At 35.5% G+C, this 24490-nt stretch overlaps 1 protein-coding gene across 1 annotated transcript in view; it reads right to left on the reverse strand.

Annotated features, from left to right (window-relative positions):
* Positions 1–24490, reverse strand: part of LOC145694826 (dynein beta chain, ciliary-like) — a 614922-nt gene that overhangs the window by 157088 nt on the left and 433344 nt on the right. Inside the window, exon 49 of the mRNA XM_081771484.1 lies at positions 2508–2853. Coding sequence (XP_081627610.1) covers positions 2508–2853 — 346 coding nt within the window. The remainder of the gene's footprint in view (positions 1–2507; positions 2854–24490) is intronic.

Consider the following 24490-nt stretch of genomic DNA (forward strand, 5'->3'; position numbering starts at 1 on the left):
CGGGTGGTTTAAACGTGATGATGTCACAAAGCCAGTCACTTTCATTTTTTGCTTTTTGACATATATCTCCCCTCCCTTTCGTTGCACTGTAAAAGTGAAACGAAGAAAACATCCCAGGCCCGAACCTTTTCTATGTTGAAAGTTTGATCGAGAATGGCCGGGTGGCTCAAGAGTTGTTAAGTTTTATTCATTTTCATATATTTCCCCTGCTCCCCTCCCCACCCCTAAGATCTACTGTCAAAATGAAATGATAAAAAAAAACTTCCCAGGTTTAAACTTCATATATGTTGAAAATTTGATTGAGATCGATCGGGTGATTCAAAAGTATTTAATTCACGAACATAGTCACTTTTGTTTTTATATTTATTGATTTTTATATATCTTCCCCTCCACCTCTTCCCCTACGTTGCTCCGTGAAAGTGAAATGATATAAATCATCCCAGTCCCGAACCTCATCTACATTGAAAATTTGATAGAGATCGGTCGGGTAGTTCAAGAGTTATTAAGTTTTATTTATGTTTTCTGCCCCCCTCCTCCCCTCCCTTAAGTTGTACCGTCAAAGTAAATAGCTAAAAACACTTCCAGGCCAGAACCGCATCTTCATTGAGAATTTTATCGAGATCGGTCGGGCGGTTCAAGAGATTAAGAGTCACAAACATAGTCACTTTCAATTTTATAATTTAGATAGAGATGTCAACATCGAAGTTATTTGTTCCTGTCACAAAATGATCAATGGTTGACAGATGCTCCTCATACAAAAATTAACAATATACAATTATTAAAAAAATAAACCTCCTTAGAAAAGTAAATCTAACGGAAAAAGTAAAAAATCAAATCTTTGAAATTAATACAGTAAAACAAATTATCTATAAAATTAAAATAAATGTAGTAATAAAGATAAAATAATTAATTGCAATATAGAAACTTTATAGTACGAAAACTAACTTTTTATAATAACACAAATCAGGAAAAATCTAAAACGAAAAACTTCACAGAAAGTTAGATATTTCAATGTCACGAACAGAGGCGACTATGCGGATAGTAAGAACATAGATATTTTCTAAAATCTGTCTAATATGCAAGTAGAGGCAAAGAAAAAGAAGGATGTACCGTTGGCGTGTAGTGTGCGAAGTAACCAGTTCTAAATGTTCTCTGAGGTCTGACTATTCCGAATATTCAACCAAAATATGTGGAGTACTAAGAGAAACGAGACATTTTTCACAATGTAGACGGTTGATTGACGTACTAAATACGAATATATGACATGAAAATGTTCGATATACAACTGAGCTAGCATCACGTCATCTCGGTGATTAGCACTCAATGTGTGCAAATTGCCCAAAGTATGCTTTCAGAACTTCTGTACTATACTCGGTTCTAATTAGCTTGATGGTAAAAGTGTCTCTGTTGAACGAAGCAAGTATTGAGATCAGAGTGAAGGAGAATATACTTCAGTCCAATCTCTACTAGTGCGATGTAACTTGCTGTTGTGTCGGCACGGTAGTTTTCGCAAATACCAACATATTCCTGCACCCAGCAGACAACAAGGACACAACTCATAATATCATCTGACAAGAAAATTTCATTCGAGGGCATGTTTAGTAAAAGAGTTCTGTCCTCTAATAAAACGCTTTACTAACCAGTGCAGACAAGCACACAACGCAAAAAAAAAGATGATGCAAGTGGTGGACGGCAAGCTTAATTGCTATTAGTTTGGCACTAAATATTGAATACAGACAATGCAGACTAAATTCTGAGACTTATTTTCTGCTACACAGGCACAACCAACTCTTATTTTTGAAGCCGTTCCTATACAAAACATTAAAGTCGTTATACTCTTCTAGCAAACCCCAAAACTCTTGTTGACTAAAATCAAAGAAAGTTGAAGAAAATAGTGAAAACCCTTAAGATGCAATTGTTTATATGTTAAAAGAAATTTTATACAGAATGAGAGTAGTATTAATCTCTTAAGGAATTTTATATAAACTGTGGCACTCAACTGAGATAATTAAGCGAACATATCAAACTTTACTTAACTAACAAGTAGTCTGAAATGACTTTGTTTTCTGCAAAAAATACTTTAAAAGTCGTTCCACAGATAATTTTTATAAAACTTCTGGATCCATCTTCCTTCAAAAAAGTTTTTGTAAGTGAAATATCCTTACTACCTAAATCACATTCTCATACAAAAGTCCTTATTTGGTTCTGAACTGACTTTACGCACGGTTAGATGTATCACAGATCTTTAGTGACACTGACAACCTTCTCAGTAAGCAATTTACTCTAAAGTCCACCCAAAGAAATGCTTATGTGACTGTAGAGACCATAAGGGCTTGGCTTTCGATTTTAAAACAGTTGTCTTACATGACCCGTCAAGAAAAAGAAAGAGAAAGAGCGAATGATATACAGGATACACGTAACATAGCAAACAACTTTTTATAATCAAATATTTACATGATCTTAAGACTAGTTTCAGAGACAAGAAATGGTAAAATAACAAGAATCACCTCATTTCTCACAGCATTTATAACATTTTCAACTTCTTCGTCTGGGAAAAGATCTGCTATTTCTCCTGAAGCTAACATATCATTAATAAGCACAAGGAAACGTTCATCAGCAACTTGTGCATCTGTCATCAGAAATACCATTCCAACATTTTTGACTCCAGTTTTCATGTAAAGAACAGCAAGCTCTGCTTTCAAATCATTCATGCTGTAGCCTTTTCGTAACTGAACTTGAAATACTTCCAAATTAGAAATAAAAGCTGATAATCTCGACAAAGATTGCTTTCCACTGCCTCCAACTCCTACTAGTAATGCATTACCTCGAGGTAGCTCTAAAATGCGGTTAATTCTGGAAAATAGAAAAAAGAAGACACTTTAGTCGGGGTAATGTGTATATTATGCAGACAACTTTGTTGACACGGTTTTATATAAAAAGAAGTAAGTACACATAATTTAAGAAACATCGCTACACAAAATAGTTTATAATTAAATTGGGTTGATTACATTTTTAACGAGTATGTTAAATAGCACACATAACTTAATAATATTTAATCATGAAGAACTTATATTACACTACACATAATTACATTTTTACTTTATTCTATAAAATCCTCAAGTTAGTGTATTTAGACCATTTCTAAGACATTTTTTATCATAATTTGAATATAATGCTAACTTATTGACCTTTATAATACATATGTCATACTTATGACTTTTAATGGGATTATTATATCTATATTTGTTTACATTATTCAATAAGTAGTTTTTATAATAATCAAATTGCATTTCTTTTAATATTACACTCTTAGTGTAATATTACACACTCTTAAGATAATATCACACTTATTATGTTTTAATATTACACTCTTATCACTAACTTTTTTCTCTTCCATGTCCTTTACTTTAAAGGCATGCATCTTTGATCATAATCCAATAAATTATATCATTATTTTACCATTATTTTCATCTTTCATCTTTCCTAATACTTTTTTGTTTATTAATGGTATACCTTATTTAATTTTCTTCATAATCACTTGTATCGAGTTGATTAATCATTTCTTTCAAAGCTATACAGAAATCATCTCTCTCAATTTCGTAAACGAAAATATCCATATCTATATTTCGGTTTGAAGTGGATAAAAAGTCTCGTTGTTGTATTTTTTCACTATCCAGTTTCAGGTACTTTTTACTTATTAAATTCCCTGAAAATTAACAAAACTGTAGGCAAATATGGTTTAGGTGAAAGAAATGAAAGGGGAGAGGGACTGGTCAATTTCTGTAAACTAAATTTACTAGTAATTGGAAACAAATGGTTCAAGCAGGCAACAAGATTTTGAAAATTGAAAAGTTGAAAAAATAGGAAGTAAGAAATCTTACCGTTGAGAAATTTGAATAAAAATACCCAAACGAGGCAACGATAGGTGCAGGCAATAACAGACGGGGAGCATACTAAATTTAGCATACAGCAGGCTGCAGAAGAAGTAGTAGGTTACCGCGAACGCAAAGTTGCAAAAAAAAAAAAAAAAAAAAAAAACGGGTTACAGAACAGATGTTGCAGAAAATTAGGGAAAGGGAGACGTGGAAACAGGTGAATACAGATGAGAGTAGAAAAAAGTTTTACAAAAATAAATGTAAGGACAAACAAGAATTGGAAAGGCTTGGGAGATATGAAGAAATATACAAGGAGGTGAAACCGTTAGAACTTCGGAGGAAATAAGGGGTTATTAAGATGGCAGTAAATTTAAGAATGGTAAGGTAGTCAGCGAGAGAAGTGAAATCTTAGGATGATGGAAAGAATATGTTGACTTATATGAGAGTAGGAATATACCGTGTGGCCTAGATGTTGAAGTAGAAAATAAAGTAGGCGAGGATGATAACGAGTTTAGTATTCTTCGGGATGAGTTTGAAAAAGCTATATTGGAGATTAGGAATGGAAAGACAACCAGGATATATAGTATATCTATCGAACTCATTAAGAATATGGGGGACAAGAAAGAATTGTTCCGGCTCTGCAATAAAATATATGAAACAGGAAAGTGGCCGAAAGACTTCCTGAAGACGATCATGATACCAATGGCTAAGAAATCGAACCCGAAGAGATGTGAAGATTTTGCAAAAAATTTGCTTCGAATTTTGAACAGAAGGTTGTATGCAAGAACAAATGAAGAAGTTGAGAAGGAACAATTCGGATTTAGGAGAGGAAAGAGCACAAGAAATTCTATTGGTTTATTAAGGATGATCGGTGAAAGATTTATAGAAAAAGTGAAAGAGGTATATGTGGCATTTATTAATCTAGAAAACGCTTTAGAGAGCATGAATTGGGAATTGTAACTGGAAGTTCTAAAGAAGGTTAGGTTGGAATGGAAAAACCAAAGACTCATAAGAAACTTATATAAGAACCAACAAGTAAGTGTTCAAATAGGAGAGGAAATTACAGAGACGAGTTCGAGGGATGTTAGAAATGGTGGGGATAAAAGAGTAATTTTAGATATTATTAAGAAGAGGAAGAGAAACTGTTTGGGACATTGGCTAAGAAGGAACGGTATCATGAGAGACGATTTAGAGAGTATGGACGCAGGAAAGAGAAGGACAGGGCAAAGGAGAGTACAATCAATGATCCATATCAAAAATCGTACGTGAAGACGAAGAGGTTAGCGAAATACTGTGGAGCATGGACGCTTATTAGTTGCAGCAAGTGACCTGCCAATAAAGGCAGAATACCTATGATAATTAATTTTCTCCTTATATATTCCCACAAATTAACAGAAATTCATATAATTATTACATTTTGTTATTATTATTTCTTAAATAATAAAAGAAATCGAGTTTATTAAATTTTGCTACTGTAAATATTGATAAATAATGTAAGATAATTAGTAGGTAGAGTAAAAAGTACTGACGGAAGATTTGGGTTGCTTTTCTTACTGGAAAATTTGCATAACAGTAATCCGGTTTTTGATGTACTATAAAATATTTATACAGATGGAAACAAACAAAGCAAATTTAATACCAATTATAGATCCGTTTGCGATAACATTACTTTAGCATAACTAACATATATCAGAATAGCGTACATGAGCTGCACATTTAAAATTCAAAATAAAACTTTCTCCAAAAGCGTAGTTCAAATTAAAGTACTAAAAATTAAAGCATTAAAACAGGAAACTCTATAAATTATAAAGAAGGTAGTCAAAGACTAAAAGAACATAATGCAAAATATATAACTAGAAGATCATGCTCAAAATTAGTGTTAAAAACATATAACACGAAAATCTAATAAGAAAACTTCACGCTCTCTCTATTTCAATTTCACGAACAAAAGTGAGAATGCGGTCAGTAAAGACCACATTATCATTTAGGATCTAACTAAAATTTTCAAGCATACCTAAGTGTTCTCTGAGGTCTGAGTATACTAGGTAGTTTACAAGAATTTGGTCAATAATCCTTGAGATGGTATAATCTTTGCAAAACGGATGTTTAACGCTACGCAGTAAATATAAATTCGTGAGATTTGAATGTCCAAAAAAATAGCGTGTTAGGATCACTTAATCTCTGGAACTAGTACATGATGTCATTTGCCAATTGCCTAATAGAGGTTTAACTGAGTGTAGTTTATTTTCGTTCCCTTGATTCAATTTTGCTTGTCAGTGAGAGAACAACCTTTGGAGAAAATAACTAGTAAGATGTGGGCATGGAAGAGAGTGCTCCAGTGTAACATCTACCAATGAGGCGTTCTTACTTGCTGTGTCACCACGTTGGATTTCCAAGATGTCGACATAACCAGACTCCCAGCAGACAAAGACGACATAGCTCTATTACCATAGCTGATGGTATCTTGTAAGATTATCTTGCACTAGAAAATGTTTACCAAAAACATTCTGTAGGTTTATAAAAATGGTTTGTGATTTAACGCAGATAAGCACACGACATAATGACAGCTGAAGAGTATGGTTAAGGGTAAGCTTAACTGTTGTTAGTTTGGTAGTAACGGAGCGTGCGATTTGAGTTATGCGAAGACGATGCCGACTAAATTTCGAGCTGTCCTCGTCTCTGACGAAGACACAGCCAACAAAATTTACACATTTCGAACCGTCCATATAAAACATATTAAAATCAGGACACTGCTCTATAGTGTGGTGTACTTTTCTGTCTATGTAATTGAAACATCTTGTTAAGAGCATTGGCTAGCCAAAATGCCTGTCACAGCTAAATAAGATACACCTTTAATTATAATGGAAACAAATTTAAATGATGTTAAAAGGGTTGCTAGTACATTTAAATGATTTATTGAAATATAATGACAAATTAAATGTAGTTACAAAATTAATAACTAATAAAAAAGTGAAAGCTAGTTAATTGAATATTTATGAATTAGATGGGAGACATTTCCTATTACATGGTAAGAGTTCTTAACATTTCCTATTGAACGTTACAATTCAACATTTCTCCAAACTATGGGATAAGTAGAAGGATCGTCACTTACAGTATAATTCGGCAGAAGAGACCAGAAGTTCCAACCTTTGACGGGCAGGAGAGATCCATCTCAATGTTCTGTACGATGAAGACTTCTTTAAAACAACTACCTTGCTTCTCCACTGTACCAACTGAACCCCGAAGCAAATTTACGGCAGTCTTTTATATGAATCGTGTAACTGTGGTTAAGTTCCTCTTAACCTATTTCTGTTGTGACCTACTCACCTACAGAAGTCACGTAGCATAGGACAATTTTTAGAATTTTTACTGTTAGGTGGAGACTTCTGGTCTCTTCTAATTCAATGAGCATAGAGAAATAAATTAATCTCTAGTTTTTCCACCTGTATGAATAATATTTAAAATATATCACTTTTTTTTCGACTGTGATTTTTTACCACATTACCCCTCCTAGAGTAAATTCATCACACATTACTTTTCAATGTATGTTGTGATCACTATTTTTTTTTCGATTGTGTGCTGTTTTTTTTTTAAAGCAAAAATAGCGTTACTTTCACTGATTCCTAAAGGAGTCACTTATTATACACACAGAAAAGAAAATTTAACACAAGTTGATGCACTGTTCGTTTAATGCACATTTTTCTGTGAAAAAAAAAAAACACAGTTTACTAACCAGTCTCTTTGACTTCACTTTGGTTAGGGTATAAAGTTCGACGTATTTGATTATAAATGAGCCTTCTTCTTTAAAAAAAAACACACACACACAGCAAATTCAATTCGTGATTGTGTATCCCAGCGAGTGTTCACTTGGTAGACAAAGTTAAAGCACAAAAGGGGCGACAGTTCTAGTGGTCCGTTATCGAAGTCCACTCCATGTTATGCCGTCGTTTACTTTTGTCACTTACTTATACTTATTAGTCACACTGATATATTGATCGTATTGTAAGAACATAGTCTCAACGAGTGTTTATAAGATGGGTCAGTGTTTTTAATCTTAAGATTGAAGTGTTATTAATATAACACATTTGCATGGCTTCGTAACCGAGCTACGAAGATCTTTGTCCTATATTTTCACTGGATGAAAACCATGGACTTAGAAGCTGTGAGATGCACTGCAAAGCATTGTAGAACCCATAGTCTGTTAGCTGGCACTGTATCACGTCGTGAAGTACTTTGGGGAGCACAGTTATAAGCCTAAGATATTTCCAGTTCAAAAGGCTTTAATGCAGTTTCCTGGAGATATTGAGGACAGTTGGAGAACCAAGCTGGGATTCAATATAGTATTGATATACAGCTTCGGGTAGTAACTCCGATGATTGCAGGCAGGTCTCCATGGAACAGCTCTGGATCAGCAGGATTCTCATAAGGTCGTCCTAGGATCAGCTTCTGGAGGTCACTGGTAGAAGTCCTTCTGCTTGTGATTTGTGACGTATTTTGGGTGTCTTGGTAGTTAAGATAGGATGAAGGAGGTGTGTCATAAACGGTAAAGAGAGGGAGAAAAGGTTTTTTTTTTTCCTTCATGCCAGTTATAGTTAATTCATAGGATGATGATCCGTATTACCAATAGAAAAAGCTCCCACATAATCATATTACTGAGACAATAGTCAATTAAATACGGGTAAAATAATGATAATGATGTCTCAAGAGAGATTCCCTTTTACTGAGAGAATGAGGAGAGAATGAAACTATGTTGATAGTAATAAAATAAATTTTCCCTTAATAATTTCCCATAACTGAATATATTAATAGAAACATTCTATTTGAAACGATAAATATATACATATTAAACTTAAAACTAAGGCATATTTTATTATATACAAAGTATAAAATATTGTAACTGTAGTAGGGACACAGCTGACTTAAGAGATCACAATTATCAATATGCGGAGGTAGAAGATTGCTTGAAGAGTGGGTGGGCTACAGGTAAATACTTAGGTGAACAAGGGGGTGTGGGTTGGCGCGGAAGGTTTGTTATCTGTGAAATTGTTAAGATTTCGGAATTTTGTACAGGTGTTAAGGGAACAGGGGGTTCGCGTATAACACGTCTGTAAGTACGATAAATAATCCATCTTTTGCAGCAGAGTAGGCCTAGTGTTATTAACAAAAGTAGGGTGAGAGGAGTGACGACAATTAGGGAAATGTCGAAATAGGAAAAGGCATAGGCTGGCTGGGGTAAGGAGAGGAAAATAGCGAGCGTGTATAGGCTGGAAAGAAAAAAAAAACATTAAGTGGAGTCGTGTAAAGGAATACTTTCCGGAACATTAGAAAAATGTCTCGGGGTTAGAGCTCTTATTTGCCGAAAGAGAATAATAATACAAATAGTATTACAAATTGCTAATAATGTCTGTAACGAAGTTAGGGTAGTTTGAACAGGTATTACAAAACCGTGAGGGATCCATGTTGACCAAGAAAGAGTTTCAAACGTAGTATTTATAGGTTGTACAGGGGAGATACGTTTACTGTAATTAAGAGGTAAGTTACTGAAGTTTAATTGAAAGTTAAAAGTACGATCTGGCGGGAGTGAAAATAAGTTATCATTGATAAGCAATGCATGATGTAATACGAGGTGTCTGGGGATTACGTTAGTCCTAACACATAATGTGGTTTGCTGTATAAGAATACCATTGTTAGATAGTAGTATATATTCACAAGGAAGTAATATCTTGATCGTAAAAGCTTTATGTGTCTGGATTTCAGATCTAATACCGCTCGGCGATAGAATGTATAGGGGCAGGGGAGGATTTGTAAGAACGTAGAATGTATTAGAAATCTGTGTGATTGTAAATGGACGGTCTTCAGTACAAGAAAATTGACATATATGCTTATATAGTCCGGCAACTTTAGGATAACGAAGGTGGTGGAGGCAAATAGAGGTCGATTTAGATTGGGGAGTTATGGTGGGAATTTTGCAGAAAAAAGGGTTTGGGGAGTATGAGCACTGGATTAAATCATAGTCTGAAAGCGGGATTGTATGGGTTGAATTAAACAGAGCAAAAGTTGATTTAATATTTAAGGTACAAGTTTCGTTGCCAGTAGAAATAGGAAAGAAATGAATACGTTGCAATGAATAATAGGTATTTAAGGGTAACACCGGTACTTGTATTGTTATGTAAGCCATAGTAGGAGTAAGTTTACAAGAAGCAATGTTCATGGAATAGGCCAACTGAGGAGTAAAGAGGGGATTAATATGAACGTTTTTGTTTAATAATCGCTTATTGAGTTTAAGAAAGTCATTCTTCAAAGTATTATAAGGAATTAAAGTACTTGAAATTCGATTTTGATTACACGCCGAATAGATATCATTAAAAATATTCATTTCCAAAATTTGATGTAGTTTATTCAAGAGCATATGATCGAGGTTAAAAAATAGCTGTATGAAAGATACTAAGAGCTTATAATCAGTCAAGAGAGAAGTTTGAATATTTTGTTCATCCTGTATTATACGAGAAAATGCTTGTTGAACGTCTTTGAAACTGTCCCTTGTTTCTGAAGCAAGACGAGAAACAGAGATAGAAATGTTGCGTATCTCTGAGTGAACAGATAACTGTTTATGTTCTAAATCAATGATATGGTTTTTTAATTCGTTTTCGTTTGTTGTAAATTGGGCTAATTGAGAATCAGTTGTAGTACCACCTATGAAATGCAATATATCTCCGATAAATGGGAGAAGCGCGCGTGTTGAGCGCGTATTCTGGGGAACAAAGCCGAATTTTGAATTATATGTGGCCCGAAGAAGATCCGAAGAAAAGTTATTTGAGGCAAGTAATATTTTCAAAAGTGGTAGGCAAAATCTCGTGTTATTGGTAGGAGAACAATCAAGATCAAGTTTATTAGTTTCGATGGTTGGCAATTGGAAAGAATAAACCAGCGGCGAGAGGAAGGAGAATGGGATTGCGGAAGGAATTTTGGAGAATTCTGCTCCCACTGAAATAAGAACAGCGGATGGGTCAAGTTGTAGGGATGGGTAAGGAGATAAGAAGCCCAAGAAAGCGCATCTGAAAATAAACACATTTGTAAAAAAAACGTACATCAACACGTTTTTTTTTATGCATCACATAAGTCTGTAGTACAACGAAATTTTCACTGAAAGGTATACGAAAATTAGTTACATTCTACAGTTGTTAAGAATAAAGTTAGTTGATGGAAACAATGATATTTGAACTGCATCAATATATTCAAGTGGCAAAGATTTAGTATTGAAATCTATCTTGAACGAAATAACTTTCACTTTTTCCGTTTTTCAGTGTATTCAACAAACAACTAAGGAATCCAGGTGTTTGGGCTTGGGGGAGGAAGGAATTCCCAGACCAGATGTTTTGACAACACGCTCATTAAAAATGAAAAGAAAAATACTCGCTCGTGATTGGTTGGCAAAAATGAAAGTTTTTTTTTTTTCGGGGTCTAAGCGCAGTGAGATACTTATTATCAGTAATGCAGGAGCGTTTATTGTAAACATTTAAGAGATGGATTGGTTAAAAATAAAAGATGTTTCCCCCTTATTAGTGTATGTGTGAGATATGTATCCTGTGCAATGGAAGTCGTGAACCTCTTAAATGCAGTGGATGATTGATTGTGATATGTCGGAAGTTTTTTTTTTTTTTAAATCATGGAACGTGAGACAAGGTCGTTAGTTCTATGAGTTAAAGTTTTTGGTGTATTAACGAGTGTTGTGCTTCCAGAAGTTCCTATATTTCGTTTCAAATTGTACGTCAGGAGCTACGTCAGGAAAATAGTGCTTTAATCTAGTCTTAGAGATTGGTTGTATCTTTCCATCCATTTCTACATTGTAGGAGTTGTTGTCAATCTTCGAAATTAGACGGAATGGACCTAAATAATCCTGTCTGAAAGCAGCTGGTTCATTTGGTTTGCGATATATATTTTTTACTAATACCATTTGGTTAGGTTGATACGTGGTTGGAACTTTCTTTGATTCGATTTTAGCCTTTAGATCGGTGAAAGCTTTATGTCTCTGGTAGTTGACTAATGATCGTAGCTCGTCTAGATGTAACAGGCGATCATGATTATCTGTATGTTGAATGGGAACTCTTAATAAATTATCAATAATCAGTCGAGGTTGGACGCCATACACGAGCTCAAACGGACTAGAACAGAATTTAGTATTGGGAGTTTGATTCGCTGAGGCAGTGGCTTGGGGTAAAAATAGGTGCCAATCTTCCTTGTTGTTTCTTGAAAGGAATTTTAGCGCATTCTGAACTTGTTGTATTTTCTGTTCCACTGCACCTTGCGAAAAGTGGCCTAAAGGTAAGGAATATTTCACTGAAATGTACATGGACTGCAGAAATTCTCTCGTCTTCGCACTTGTGTGATTACTTGATTTGTCAAGTAAAATTACCGAAGGTACCCCATATGGTATTATTATTTGTTCCATTAGGAAAGATATGAACGTGTCTGACGTCATATCTTTCACCGGGTGAGTTATGCAAAAGGATGATGCCATATCAACAGCAACATATATGTATTGATAGTCTCCGGAAGTTGTTTTTGGAAATTTTCCACACGAATCAAGTACAAAGGTGTGAAAAAGACTTGTTGGTTGGTGCGTTTGGACGTGAAGATTATTCTGTTTGTAGTTTCTTTTGTTTTTGGCGCAATCTGGGCAGCTTCGTATCTTTTCATACAACCAATTTTTCATGTTACGTATGAAGTATTTAGATCTTAATATATAGTATGTCTTTAGGTACCCTGGACAGTGGCGGCGTAAGGCAAACTGGGGCCCGGGGCCAGTGAAGTAGGTTGGGGCCCCTTTTCAAACAATCGTGATTTATACACTTCTATTTTTGACATTCATTTACATAATCATTCTTTCTGTTTGCTCCTCCCCCTTTCCCGTTAGTGTGTGTTTTTAGATCATTATAATCTGGGATATATATTAAACAAATAAAACTGGACCACGATTATCATTGCATATTTTTTCTTTTTTATTCATTTTTAAACAAAGGACACGATAGAAAAAGGACTAGGGATACAAGTGTAATGGAAACTACAACCCACAACAGAAATAACAATCGTAAGAACAAACAAAATATAACAATCAAGAATCCAGAATTTATCCTACGCCTATACTATCGTAGTATCAACGCGTACCGGTACTGTAATTAGATGGAATAGTGAAAGTAATGCTCCTAATAATACAGTTAGAGACAAATTTACGCACAAAATGTAACAATGAGCTGATTTTGCAAAAATTGCAAATAATAATATAACCGATGCGATTTTTAAATGTAAGCTCTGTTTTCTAGAATATTTTTGTTCGGTTTTCGCCTTTGGTGTTTCTCCTGCGCAATTCTCATATGGTTAAGTTTATTCATAGTTTCTCACCTGTCTGAATTTACGTTAGATGGGTTTTATTTGATTAGATTTTTCTTCCTACAATTAGCCCCATTCAATTTAACATTCGGTTTCACTCCAATGATAATGTACGACCTATTTAGTCCCGCTGCTTTTGCCGAAATATCAATTAATAGTTAAGCACTAGAATGTTTTTCTCCTGCTTGTCTTTTTTTACTATTGTTTCCAGATTTTGCACTTGTTTTATGATTATATTATTTTGTATTTAATAATTCAGTCATGTTTATATTCTGTCACTTATGACAATTTCCATTACCATTTACCAACATAGTATTAGAATATATTATAATAAAAAATCCTGAATATATTAAATAATTGGGGATATTATAGATTAAATATGTGAGCACAGAATTCTACTACGGGTTATACCATCCTGCTTTTCATTACCATCTATCACCAGCAGGGTTGGTTGGTTTAAACCTTGGTTTAAACCAGCTGTTTTTTTTTTTTTCAAAAAAAAAAACTGGTTTAAACCAAAAATGAAAAATGTTCGTAAAAGGGTAAGTGTTCGTAAAATCTTGATGAACACACATTTGTGGTTTATCACGTTTCATTCCCGTATATTATTCGTATTATATTCAGACCTAAATTCCCCATTCATTACTCAAAGATATTAAACTACAAAAGCAACTTTTTTTAAAAAAATAAGTTTATGAATGTTTCTTTTGTGATTTTTTATAGTTTGTTATTATTGTTATGCAATTGCAATCAAAGAAAAAAATCTAAATATTGTTTTGTTTTAATAATGTTTATTGTTGATAAAATACATCGAAATGCCGTACTTTTTTTGGGAGGGGGCTCATATAAACCCCACCAGAGGCATTTATTGAAATCAGAAGTATCTTTGGTATCTGTTTATGTATAAATTGGTCAGAGCCAAAATGGACTCAAATAATTCGTATCTTTATTCACTTTTCATACTGATATGCAAATTAAGTCGTCGTATTTCTTTAACTTGGACTAATAAAAGTTGTAGTGAACTAACTTGGACTAAATTAGTTCTTCTGTACTCTGCAGTATTTTGAAATTGTCCACATATAATTCTGTATACTGGTTTCACTTCTGCAACTGTTTATTTTTTGTTCTGAAATGACTCTTGATAGTTATATTAAAAAGTATATAAAGATCAGTACACTCCTGATAAAGATTTTTTATCAGGAGTTCTTCATGAGTGAGTCGGCAGACATATCGAATTTATTCCCAATTAGTTCCGATTTTGAGTTCAAATGGAGGACAATTTCTCTCGGATGTAAGCCGTAAAGCCGTTGGGATTCTGCTTTAAGCTTATGTGACCCCTTCCAGCATAACCTGGTTGTTGCATAATAACACCAAGGCGAGACAAACTTATTTCTGTCCATATGTGATACAAATACACAGAGCAAATTATTTAAACCAAAAAAACCTGGTTTAAACCATAAAAACCGGGTTTAAACAAAAAAAACTGGTTTCTTGGTTTTTTCAATAAAAACCATGGTTTTTGCCAACCCTGATCACCAGTCAATTGACAAATCTTGACAGTTTTTTATTACTTCTTTGGAATTTTTGGGGGCGCGGTGGCTCAGTGGTAGAGCGTTCACATCTGATGCTTGGGGTCCCTGAGTCAATCCCAGCTCGCGCCGTGTGGAGTTTGTGGTGGATAAACACCGTGCTCGTGGGTTTTCTCGGGGTTCTCCCGTTTCCTCCCACTTTCTTCATTCCACCTTTGCATTCATTTCTCATCATCACCGTTCCCTTTAGCCTAACCGGCATAACCATGGGACGTAAAACAAATATTTCACTTTCTTTCGGTATTTTTGTATTTTTATTGCCTTTACTTGAATCATGAAACTACTTTCGACAGTAGTTCCACTACCATATTAGCCTGTGTTCCACCAACATTCAGAATGATACCTTCCTTACTTTGGTAGCAGCGAAAGTCTCAACTATATTATCAAAATCTAACGTGGATGCTATTTCATTTTCGATAGAAAGAATGGCCAGATTCGTGAATCTTTCCTGACTCATTGTGGAACGCAAGTATGATTTTATCAATTTCATTTTGGTGAAAAACCTTTGCGAGAGATACGGGCAGTGTTATCAAAATCTGAAGAGCGGTTGCTAAACTTTAGTAAATTTCAAGCCCTATCGAAGATACATATTTCAGGATACCTTGTGGTGAAAAGTCAAGTTGTTCTTTAGCTTTCTGAGCACACCTTAGTGAACGGATTAAATCCTTACAATCCTGAAATAATAATAAGCCATCCAGGTCATTCGGGTAGAACAAAGCCAAAATCAGAGCAACATGCTTTTAGCCTTTCCTCGCTCTCATCATCTAGGTGCAGCAGAAAGTTGTCCATAGAACACAGGAATCCAAATCTGTCGTTCAGGTCATGCATCTGAGTAAAATGATCATTTGTTGTCTGATCTCATCTAGAATTTCATTGATAGAGCGCTTCATTTCGGCCTGTGCAGCAGGGACGTACGGAAGGGGGGGGACACGGGGGTCCGGACCCCCCCCGAAATTTCGACTTTTTAAAAATTTAGCCTAATTTTAGGGGCAATTTTAGCAATTTTAATATAAAATAGCTTCATATTTAGTTTGAACCCCCCCCGAAATAAATTCCTGGGTACGCTACTGCTGTGCAGTTAGGTTTCATTCTTTGCTTCTCCAGGCATGCATCTCCTTCTACTGTGTATAGCCACAGTTATGTTCCATGCTCTGCAACTTCTTTCAGCTGTGGATATAATTTCCTTGCCCAGCTCAAGTCTCCAGATATTAATGGTGTTAACCAAGTTCTGTAACTGAATAAGAGTTTGATTGAAACTCATATCCTGAGATTGAAGGCATTTTTGGATCCGATCAATATATGAGAGATTTGCAGGCCAGAAATATAGTAAAGCGATAAAGTTAAATGACTGGATGCTTGCAAGAAGAAGACCAGCATCTCCTGTAGTATCAAGCGTTTCAATCGAAGTGTCACGCAAATCTTTCAACGGATCAATTACTTCATCCAATTGACTAGAAAGTGCCCTTAAAGCTTCTGCTTTTGATCTCCATCTAGTATCATTTTCACGTTTCAGACCAATCTTTACGTGATTTTGCAGTACATTCCATCGGTGAGTAGATCTAGAGAAGAATACCAACAAACGTTCCATTGCTCCTAACAAAGTCACCGAAAAAACGTTAACGTACGCAGCATGTAAGCCACAAGGTTCAATGAATTATTGTTACAAGGAACGAAAATGGCCAAAGGACTTATATTCCGTATAAAAGTTTGAACTCCAGAATATTGCCCGGCCATTGTAGCCTGATTATCACAAGACTGGCCTCTGGAATCTTAATACCAAGCCTATCACATTGAAGTTTCTTCAGTATTTCAGCAGAAATACTCTCAGCAGTCTTTCCTTCGACAGTGATGAAATCAATAAATGCTTCCCGAACTTGAACAGAATCACGTTGTATGTCAACAAATCGAATGGTTTGTGACAAGAGTTCCATATGAGAACAATCAGGAGTTGAATTAAATATGATGCTGAAGTATTTTGATTATTTGAACACTTGTTTTGTTATTGAACATTTTCTTCAGTCTAAATTTGTGGGATGAAATATAAATTCATACGCCAAAAAACAAGAGCAGAAATGGGTAAACCAGCTAAGCAAAAGGGTTTCGCTCGCTGAAAATTCGACTTGTAAAGGACAAAAGAATAAAGACAGAAAGAAAACAAGTGAATCAGCGACTATAGCGTCTGCACCAAAGAGCTTTTAATTAGGAACAGAATGCTAGTACCCTAATAAAGCATTATATATGTTGATCCCTTCTTTGTGATCTTCTCTTAAACTGATATATGAATAAATAAATAAATAATTAAACAGTGATATTTTAGGAAGCAGGCTAGCAGATTGGGCCCCATTACTTGCATCATAAGACCTTAGAATGTAAACAACACAATATACTTTGACTTTCATTATATTTTAATCTACACTCAGCTTTTCCTTTAAATTTCTCTGAGGTCATTGAACAAAGTGAAACTTTTATTTTATTCATATTTTAATCCACATACATTTTTTCCTTTAAATTTCTTTGGGGCCCCAAGAGAGTAAAACTTTTATTTTATTTATTTTTCACCTACATTCAACTTTTTTTTTTAATTTTCTTGGGGGCTCCAAGAAAGTGAAACGTCTGTTTTATTTTTTTCGCCTGCATTCAGCCTTTTCCTTTAAAATTCTTTGGGGGGCCCCCAAGAGTATGAAACATTTACTTTATTTTTCACCTATATTCAGAGCTTTTCCCTTTAAATTTTTTTGGGAGCCTCCAAGATAATGAAACTTTTATTTTATTTATTTTTAATCTACATTCAGTTTTTTCATTAAAATTTCTTTCGGGTCCCCAAGAAAGTGAGGCCCGAAGCTTATAGTTAGTTTAGCTTATACGGAAATCCAGCACTGATTAGCTTTATTAGACACATATTTCTGTTATTTCATCCGTTATTTGGTGTAATATTGATTGACAATTAATTGCGTTTACATTTAGGGAAGGTGTGGATTATAAACCTTGACGGCCCTTGTACGGCTCATGCTAACAAGGTTCCTTAGTAATTATCTTTTTTACCTACCGTCGGGGGCCCCCACAAAGTGGGGCCCGGGGCGGGGGCACCGCTCGCCCCGCCCTTACGCCGCCACTGACCCTGGATGTGTTAATTGATTAGCATGTACCTCTTGAAAAACAGTGTTTCTTAACACTTGTGGTACACATACTAACAACCTATGGGACGTGGTTGAATGCATTTTTCTGTATAAAATGCCATCCATAAAAGTGAATTGCTTGCGCCAAAGATTGAACTGTGGGTGGCTTTGATCTTGTGCATGCAAAGTGTTTATGACCTTTGAAAAATAAGAATCTTGTCTTTGCAAACTAGCAATGTCTGTTTTGCTGTCCAATGCTAACAGACTTAAGGGGTGGACGTCAGGTTCAATGATTTCAAGATCTTCATCTTTAAAGGGTAGGGGGTTACGAGATAGCAGGTCACTGATACTATTTTGAGAACTTTTTACATGTGCTATAGAGAAGTTGAAAGAATTAATATACTCGAGCCATCGTATGTGCTTTGCTGAGAGGTTCTTTGTATTCTGTAGTGCCGATAACGATTTATTATCGGTTACTATAGTGAATTTAGCACCTAACAAGTATTTTCTTAATTTCACTAGCGAATAATATATGGCAAATAACTCTTGACTGTAAATAGGAAGAGGTTTGACGCGGGTAGGGTGACGCGCGCTAATGTAATGAACGGCATGCCAATCACTTTCATTTTCTCGTTTTTGCAGCAGAACGCTTCCGATTCCAATACTTGAACTGTCACACATGAGTAAATGTTGTGTGTTTTCTGTAGAAAATATAGTTAAAACTGGTTCTATTGTTAATAGTTCGCGTGCAGTTTCGAATGCATCTTGCATATGCTTGTCCCACTTAAGAGTTCGGGGGGAACCTTTAAGAGCGTCATATAATGGTGCTAAGATGTTTGAAATGTTTACCAAGTAAGAGCGATAAAAATTAATTGTAGCAAGCCATGATTTTAATTGTTTAACTGTAGTAGGCCTAGGGATTTCCAATATGACCTCTAGTTTAGCAGGATCCGGTCTGATCTGACCATTCGAGACCACATGTCCCAAAAATTTGGTAGAGGTAACACCGAATTCTGATTTTTCTAAATTAAAAAGAACAGAGTGAGCTTCAGCTTTTTCCAATACTTGCTTTAAGGTATCAAGAAGCTCTTCAAAGGAATCAGAGTGAAGAAGAAAATCATCTACGTAGATTAAAAGACGATTTCGCGGGATGTCTTTGAAAATTTCTTTTAAAATTCGTTGCAAACTTAGGGACGCATTTACATGGCCCTGGGGATAGCGTTTTAAGCGAAACTGAGCATGTGGCAAATCAATATCACGAAGCGAAAATGCTGTTGCATCTCTATCTTTTTCGTCTAACTCGATTTGGAAAAAAGATGAAGACATATCAATTGAACACATGAACCTTGAGTTTGAAAGATGGTCTAAAACATCATTCATAGGAGTGATCGGTTCTGCTATAGATACACAGTGTTGTGACAATTTTCTCAAATCCAGGACTAGCCGTATATCGTCCTTAGAATTCGTTTTTAACACAGCAATCGCGTTATTTCTGTAAGGGCTATTGGCAGGTTCTAATATTCCTTGGTCGAGAAGCTCCAAGACCTTCTGTTTGACTTTCGGTCTAAGGCGGTGAGGCACGGTAAAAGGTACAACCTGAAATGGGGTACGGTTTACTAAATCCAGTGAAGCAGAATAATTCGTGATTTTTGTAAAGTCTTCTTTACTCCATTTGAAAGCACATACATGACTGAGTAAGATATCTAGTATTTGTTTTTGTTGATCGTCACTTACAGTATAATTCGGCAGAAGAGACCAGAAGTTCCAACCTTTGACGGGCAGGAGAGATCCATCTCAATGTTCTGTACGATGAAGACTTCTTTAAAACAACTACCTTGCTTCTCCACTGTACCAACTGAACCCCGAAGCAAATTTACGGCAGTCTTTTATATGAATCGTGTAACTGTGGTTAAGTTCCTCTTAACCTATTTCTGTTGTGACCTACTCACCTACAGAAGTCACGTAGCATAGGACAATTTTTAGAATTTTTACTGTTAGGTGGAGACTTCTGGTCTCTTCTAATTCAATGAGCATAGAGAAATAAATTAATCTCTAGTTTTTCCACCTGTATGAATAATATTTAAAATATATCACTTTTTTTTCGACTGTGATTTTTTACCACAATAGCTAGAATATCTATCTGGAATTTCTGGGAACTTGTGTGTTATTGCTGTGACAACAATCGAAGACGGAGCCTTGGTGGAGTCAACTGACATTATAGAAGAGTACAATCACATATCAATCACTGATATTTCCACTCAGCTTCGTCAGCGATGAGACTCGCGTGAACTGGAATATACTATGGGCGTACATCTTGAGTGTCTGCTGCATACGAGTCATTAACTTGGCAACCACGATCAGAAATACACACTCATTGCCTGTATAATTTAAGAGAAGTCTATTAGTCCAGCCGTTGGCAACAGTTCTGTATGCAAATCCGTGTATGGGCGAAATTATTACTGAAATATATTGTTGTGTTCATAAGGAAGTAAAAAGAGTTGGTGTTTGCACCTCACCTCCACACTTTTTTACAATGGCGGCTTCAAGATGGCGGCCATAGAAAATCACCTGTAACAACTTTAACACTTTGTAAATTGTTAATAAATAAAAACTGAAACACCGTTTTAAGCCTGATGAAGGGAAATGGACATAAAATTATTTTTTAACTAAAATTACTTATCATGTGTGGCCGCCATGTTTAATAATAGCGCCCTAAATGACAAAAGATAGTGTTTCGTTAATGTATTGTTTTCTTCAACATAAAATAATGTAACATTCTACTAAGATATTGTCTATTTGTGGAGTATACAAAAGAGTTTACATTAAGAGTTTTCGAATGGTACCAGAATCATTGTTCTATTTTTAAAAATAACGAAAATATTCCACTTTGTATGCAGCAAAGCGCAGAGGCTTGTGACCTGTCAATGGCTGTAATTGGCACAGCACTCGAATGCCTTGAATATTCCTTATGCATTTTCTTTCCATACGTGTATGTAAGTAAACGAACTTTGTAAGGCATGTTTATTCCTCTACCACTTTTTCTAATGTAATAGAAGTTAATAATAATAATAATAATAATAATAATAATAATAATAATAATAATAATAATAATAATAATAATAATAATAATAATAATAATAATAATAATAATATTATTATTAATAATAATAATAATAATAATAATAATAATAATAATAATAATAATAATAATAATAATAATAATAATAATAATAATAATAAAACCTTTTATTGCTTAGTTCAGTTGCTGTTCATTTAGTCTCGAGCTAAAATATAACTTACAATTGTGTTAACTCAATTTACGTATATGGATTTTTACAATCAATTTTGTCTTTTGCGACATTTCTGCACTTACAGAACAAACAGCACTCGGTTTCTGACTTCAGACACAACCAGGCACACATTGCACATTTTAGGCAATTAAGTGGTTGAATTAAATCCAGTGGGGAAACATTGAAGCGTTTTGTGGGCATAATAGCTCCATTGCTCAGTTCAAATCCAAACTTTAGAGGGTCTAAATGTACCCAGTGTTAATCCAAACAATGTATTTGCATATGGGTATGTTAAAAAGCTTTCAAGTGCTCAAGAGCGCCGTTGCTTGTAGGAGGGAGATCCTGAAACGACACATTTTTTTTTCGTGAGTACACCTATAGTCTGACAAGGAGGGTGTCCGAAGTGTGAATCTCAGATTTCAAAAATGTTTGTGCAGATCGTTAGGGAGGCTCATGGAATAAAGATCGGCACAACAAATTTCGGCGGAACCCCATTTTTGGGTGGGGCAGTGCCCCTTTTCAATTTTCGGCTTTCGTAGTAAAAATCGGCCTTTCGATTTGAAAATTGACTTATTGTTGTCGACAATCGTTATCATTCGTCTTCATTTGCGTAAAGATACTTCAATTGTGGGTCGAGGATCCCTGTGTGTGGGGGGTCCCCAGTGGCGGATCCAGAAGGTAAAAACTGGGGGAGGTCCACTCCAAGCTATGATACTATATCATGAGTTACTATAAACTTTCAAGAAGATATAAATAATAGCTTCAATTATTTTTGTCACTAAAAAATTGGGGGCTTCTTCCCGACCCCGGGCTAGATCCGCCACTTGGGTCCCCCCCCCTCACAAGTGTGATATATGTTGCTCCTTCACTTTGACGAGCTGAATTCAAATATGTCATTAAAAGTTTTTTGAGGAGCACATGTGCGGCACAGGTCTCTACCTAGTTTCTGGGATACCGAATCAAAAGTTGAAAGACAACTGAAAGGCTTGAAATAGAACTGAAGGGCTGAAGTTTGGCAGAATTCCTTCTTACTTTATGTATTGTGTATTTTACAGAAATGGAACTGCTCGATAAAGTGTTCCGCGGAAATACTTTTGCAGCACCAACTACATTTCAGTCGTATTATATCTTCGCACTCATCACACATGATAGTGTCGTTTAAGAAAAATGAGAAACTTACAGAATTAACAAATTCTGGCGGCCTCGCATCTACATATCCGGATTTATACCGACTATATTTGAACACATCATGGTACTTTGGCGATGATAGTTGTTCATAAACTAGCGATTGCAAGTTTATAATGTCGTTCGTTGTGAAGTTGTATATCTATTTGGTGAAAAATTACGAAATCTCTCATTTTCCGTACAACATTCTTCCATATTCTAAAGCCCGAAATACCCAGTGGTTGTACAGCCCAAGCTGTTCCCGGTGGAATCTGTTTACATAGCATTTTTTCGTCCGGAATGTGTTGCTGCATCTCTTTCTCGTTAAAAGATGATCATGAATCTACGAGCAAGACACTTTTGTCCTCTATATTAAGAACTAAAACGTCACGGATCCACTCCTCCAAATGAAGCTTACCCATCTTTCCAGATTTTGATGCAGAAGCCTTAACATTTGAGAGCTGGAATAAAGTTTTCTTGACATATGCTCCAAATTTGCCTGTCGGTTCTGGAAATACAATCTATAATGGCCCAACAAAATTTCCATTGGCAGACATAAGGGGTATTATTGTATAGCTATGAGATAAGGCATTTTTGGATTGTGTAGAAGCTTCTACTTTTTTCCGACCTTGTATGCCTAACATACGATTATAGTGCAGTTTCATTGCAAAAACACTTTGATCGGAATTGTAAGTATTGTATATATCGAATTCCGGTAACGTATCCCTGACTTCTAGCTGGAAAGATATGGCCGAAGTTTCTATTTGTTCTGAAGTGTCAACGTCTGCTCTCGATACGAATTTTGTTATTTCTCGCTACACAATATTATGTTTCCGTTTAAAACGTGTGCATCAAATTTGGGACCCTTAAAGTTTTCAAGATTAATTTCTTTCGCTTTTTCAGTTTCCCACTTCCGAACATTCATGTAATCTCTTTTGGCTTCAATCCATACAGTAAGCACTGATTCTGCTAAACTTCTATTTCAAGCCCCCAGTTCTCTTTCAACTTCTGATTCAGCATCCCAGAAACTAGGTAGAGACCTGTGCCGCACATGGGTTCCACAAAGAACTTTTAATGGCATATTTGAATTCAGCTCGTCAAAATGAAGCGGGAACATGTATCAATTTGTGAGACGGACCCCCCCACACACACACATAGGGATCCCTGACCCAGAATTGTAGTATCTCTACGCAAATGAAGACGAATGATAACGATTGTCGACAACAATAAGTCAATTTTCAAATCAAAAGGCCGATTTTTACTACGAAAGCCGAAAATCAAAAAGGGGCACTGCCCCACCCAAATATGGGGTTCCGCCGAAATTTGTTGTGCTAATCTTTATTCTATGAACCCCCCTAACGATCTGCACAAACATTTTTCAAATCTGAGATTTACACTTCGGACACCCTCCTTGTGAGTTCATCAAGTGTCTTGCAAGTCGTACCTTTCTTTAACACCTGAACAAGATATTCCTCAGCACACTGTAAAACTTCGTGAAGTGGTTCACATGTAATTCCAAATTCTTTCAAATACGCCGTAGGGTTACAATCTAAAACTGCTTTCTTCGTACCAAATTTACTGGTGTGGTCTACACCAGATAAAGCGTAAACAGCAGGTAGAACGGAAGAATATTCATGACCCAAGGAAGTTGCCTTCTTGTAGAATGAATGGTAACCCTTCTTATAGAATCTCCAATACCGGCAAGAATCCATATTTCTTTTACGCCCATGTTTTTAAGTTTTTCAAAATTATATATACATAGTATTATTAGGTCAGTGTCAGAAGTAACAAATACTATTTTTCGACTTCCTTTTTGTGCTGCATGCTGTGCAAGAATCATCATTCTAAAATCAGCTTCTTCTATAGAAATTTAATTCAGTTCCGAGAGTAACACAGGCACGCCATTACGAATGGTGTTACAATTGATAAGTGGTCTTGTGACCCGGTGAAGGAGCTAAACATATGGGTTTGAGAGGTTGGGTGAAAAATCATTGTTTTTTTGAACGCTTTCAGTTATGAGATTTTGGATCATCAACTTGTTTGTAGAGGAGGGCCAGAATGCTTTTGTT

The sequence above is a fragment of the Thermobia domestica genome, chromosome 9, assembly GCF_964235325.1.
Source record: "Thermobia domestica chromosome 9, izTheDome1.hap1.1, whole genome shotgun sequence".
Classification (NCBI taxonomy): Eukaryota; Metazoa; Arthropoda; class Insecta; order Zygentoma; family Lepismatidae; genus Thermobia; species Thermobia domestica.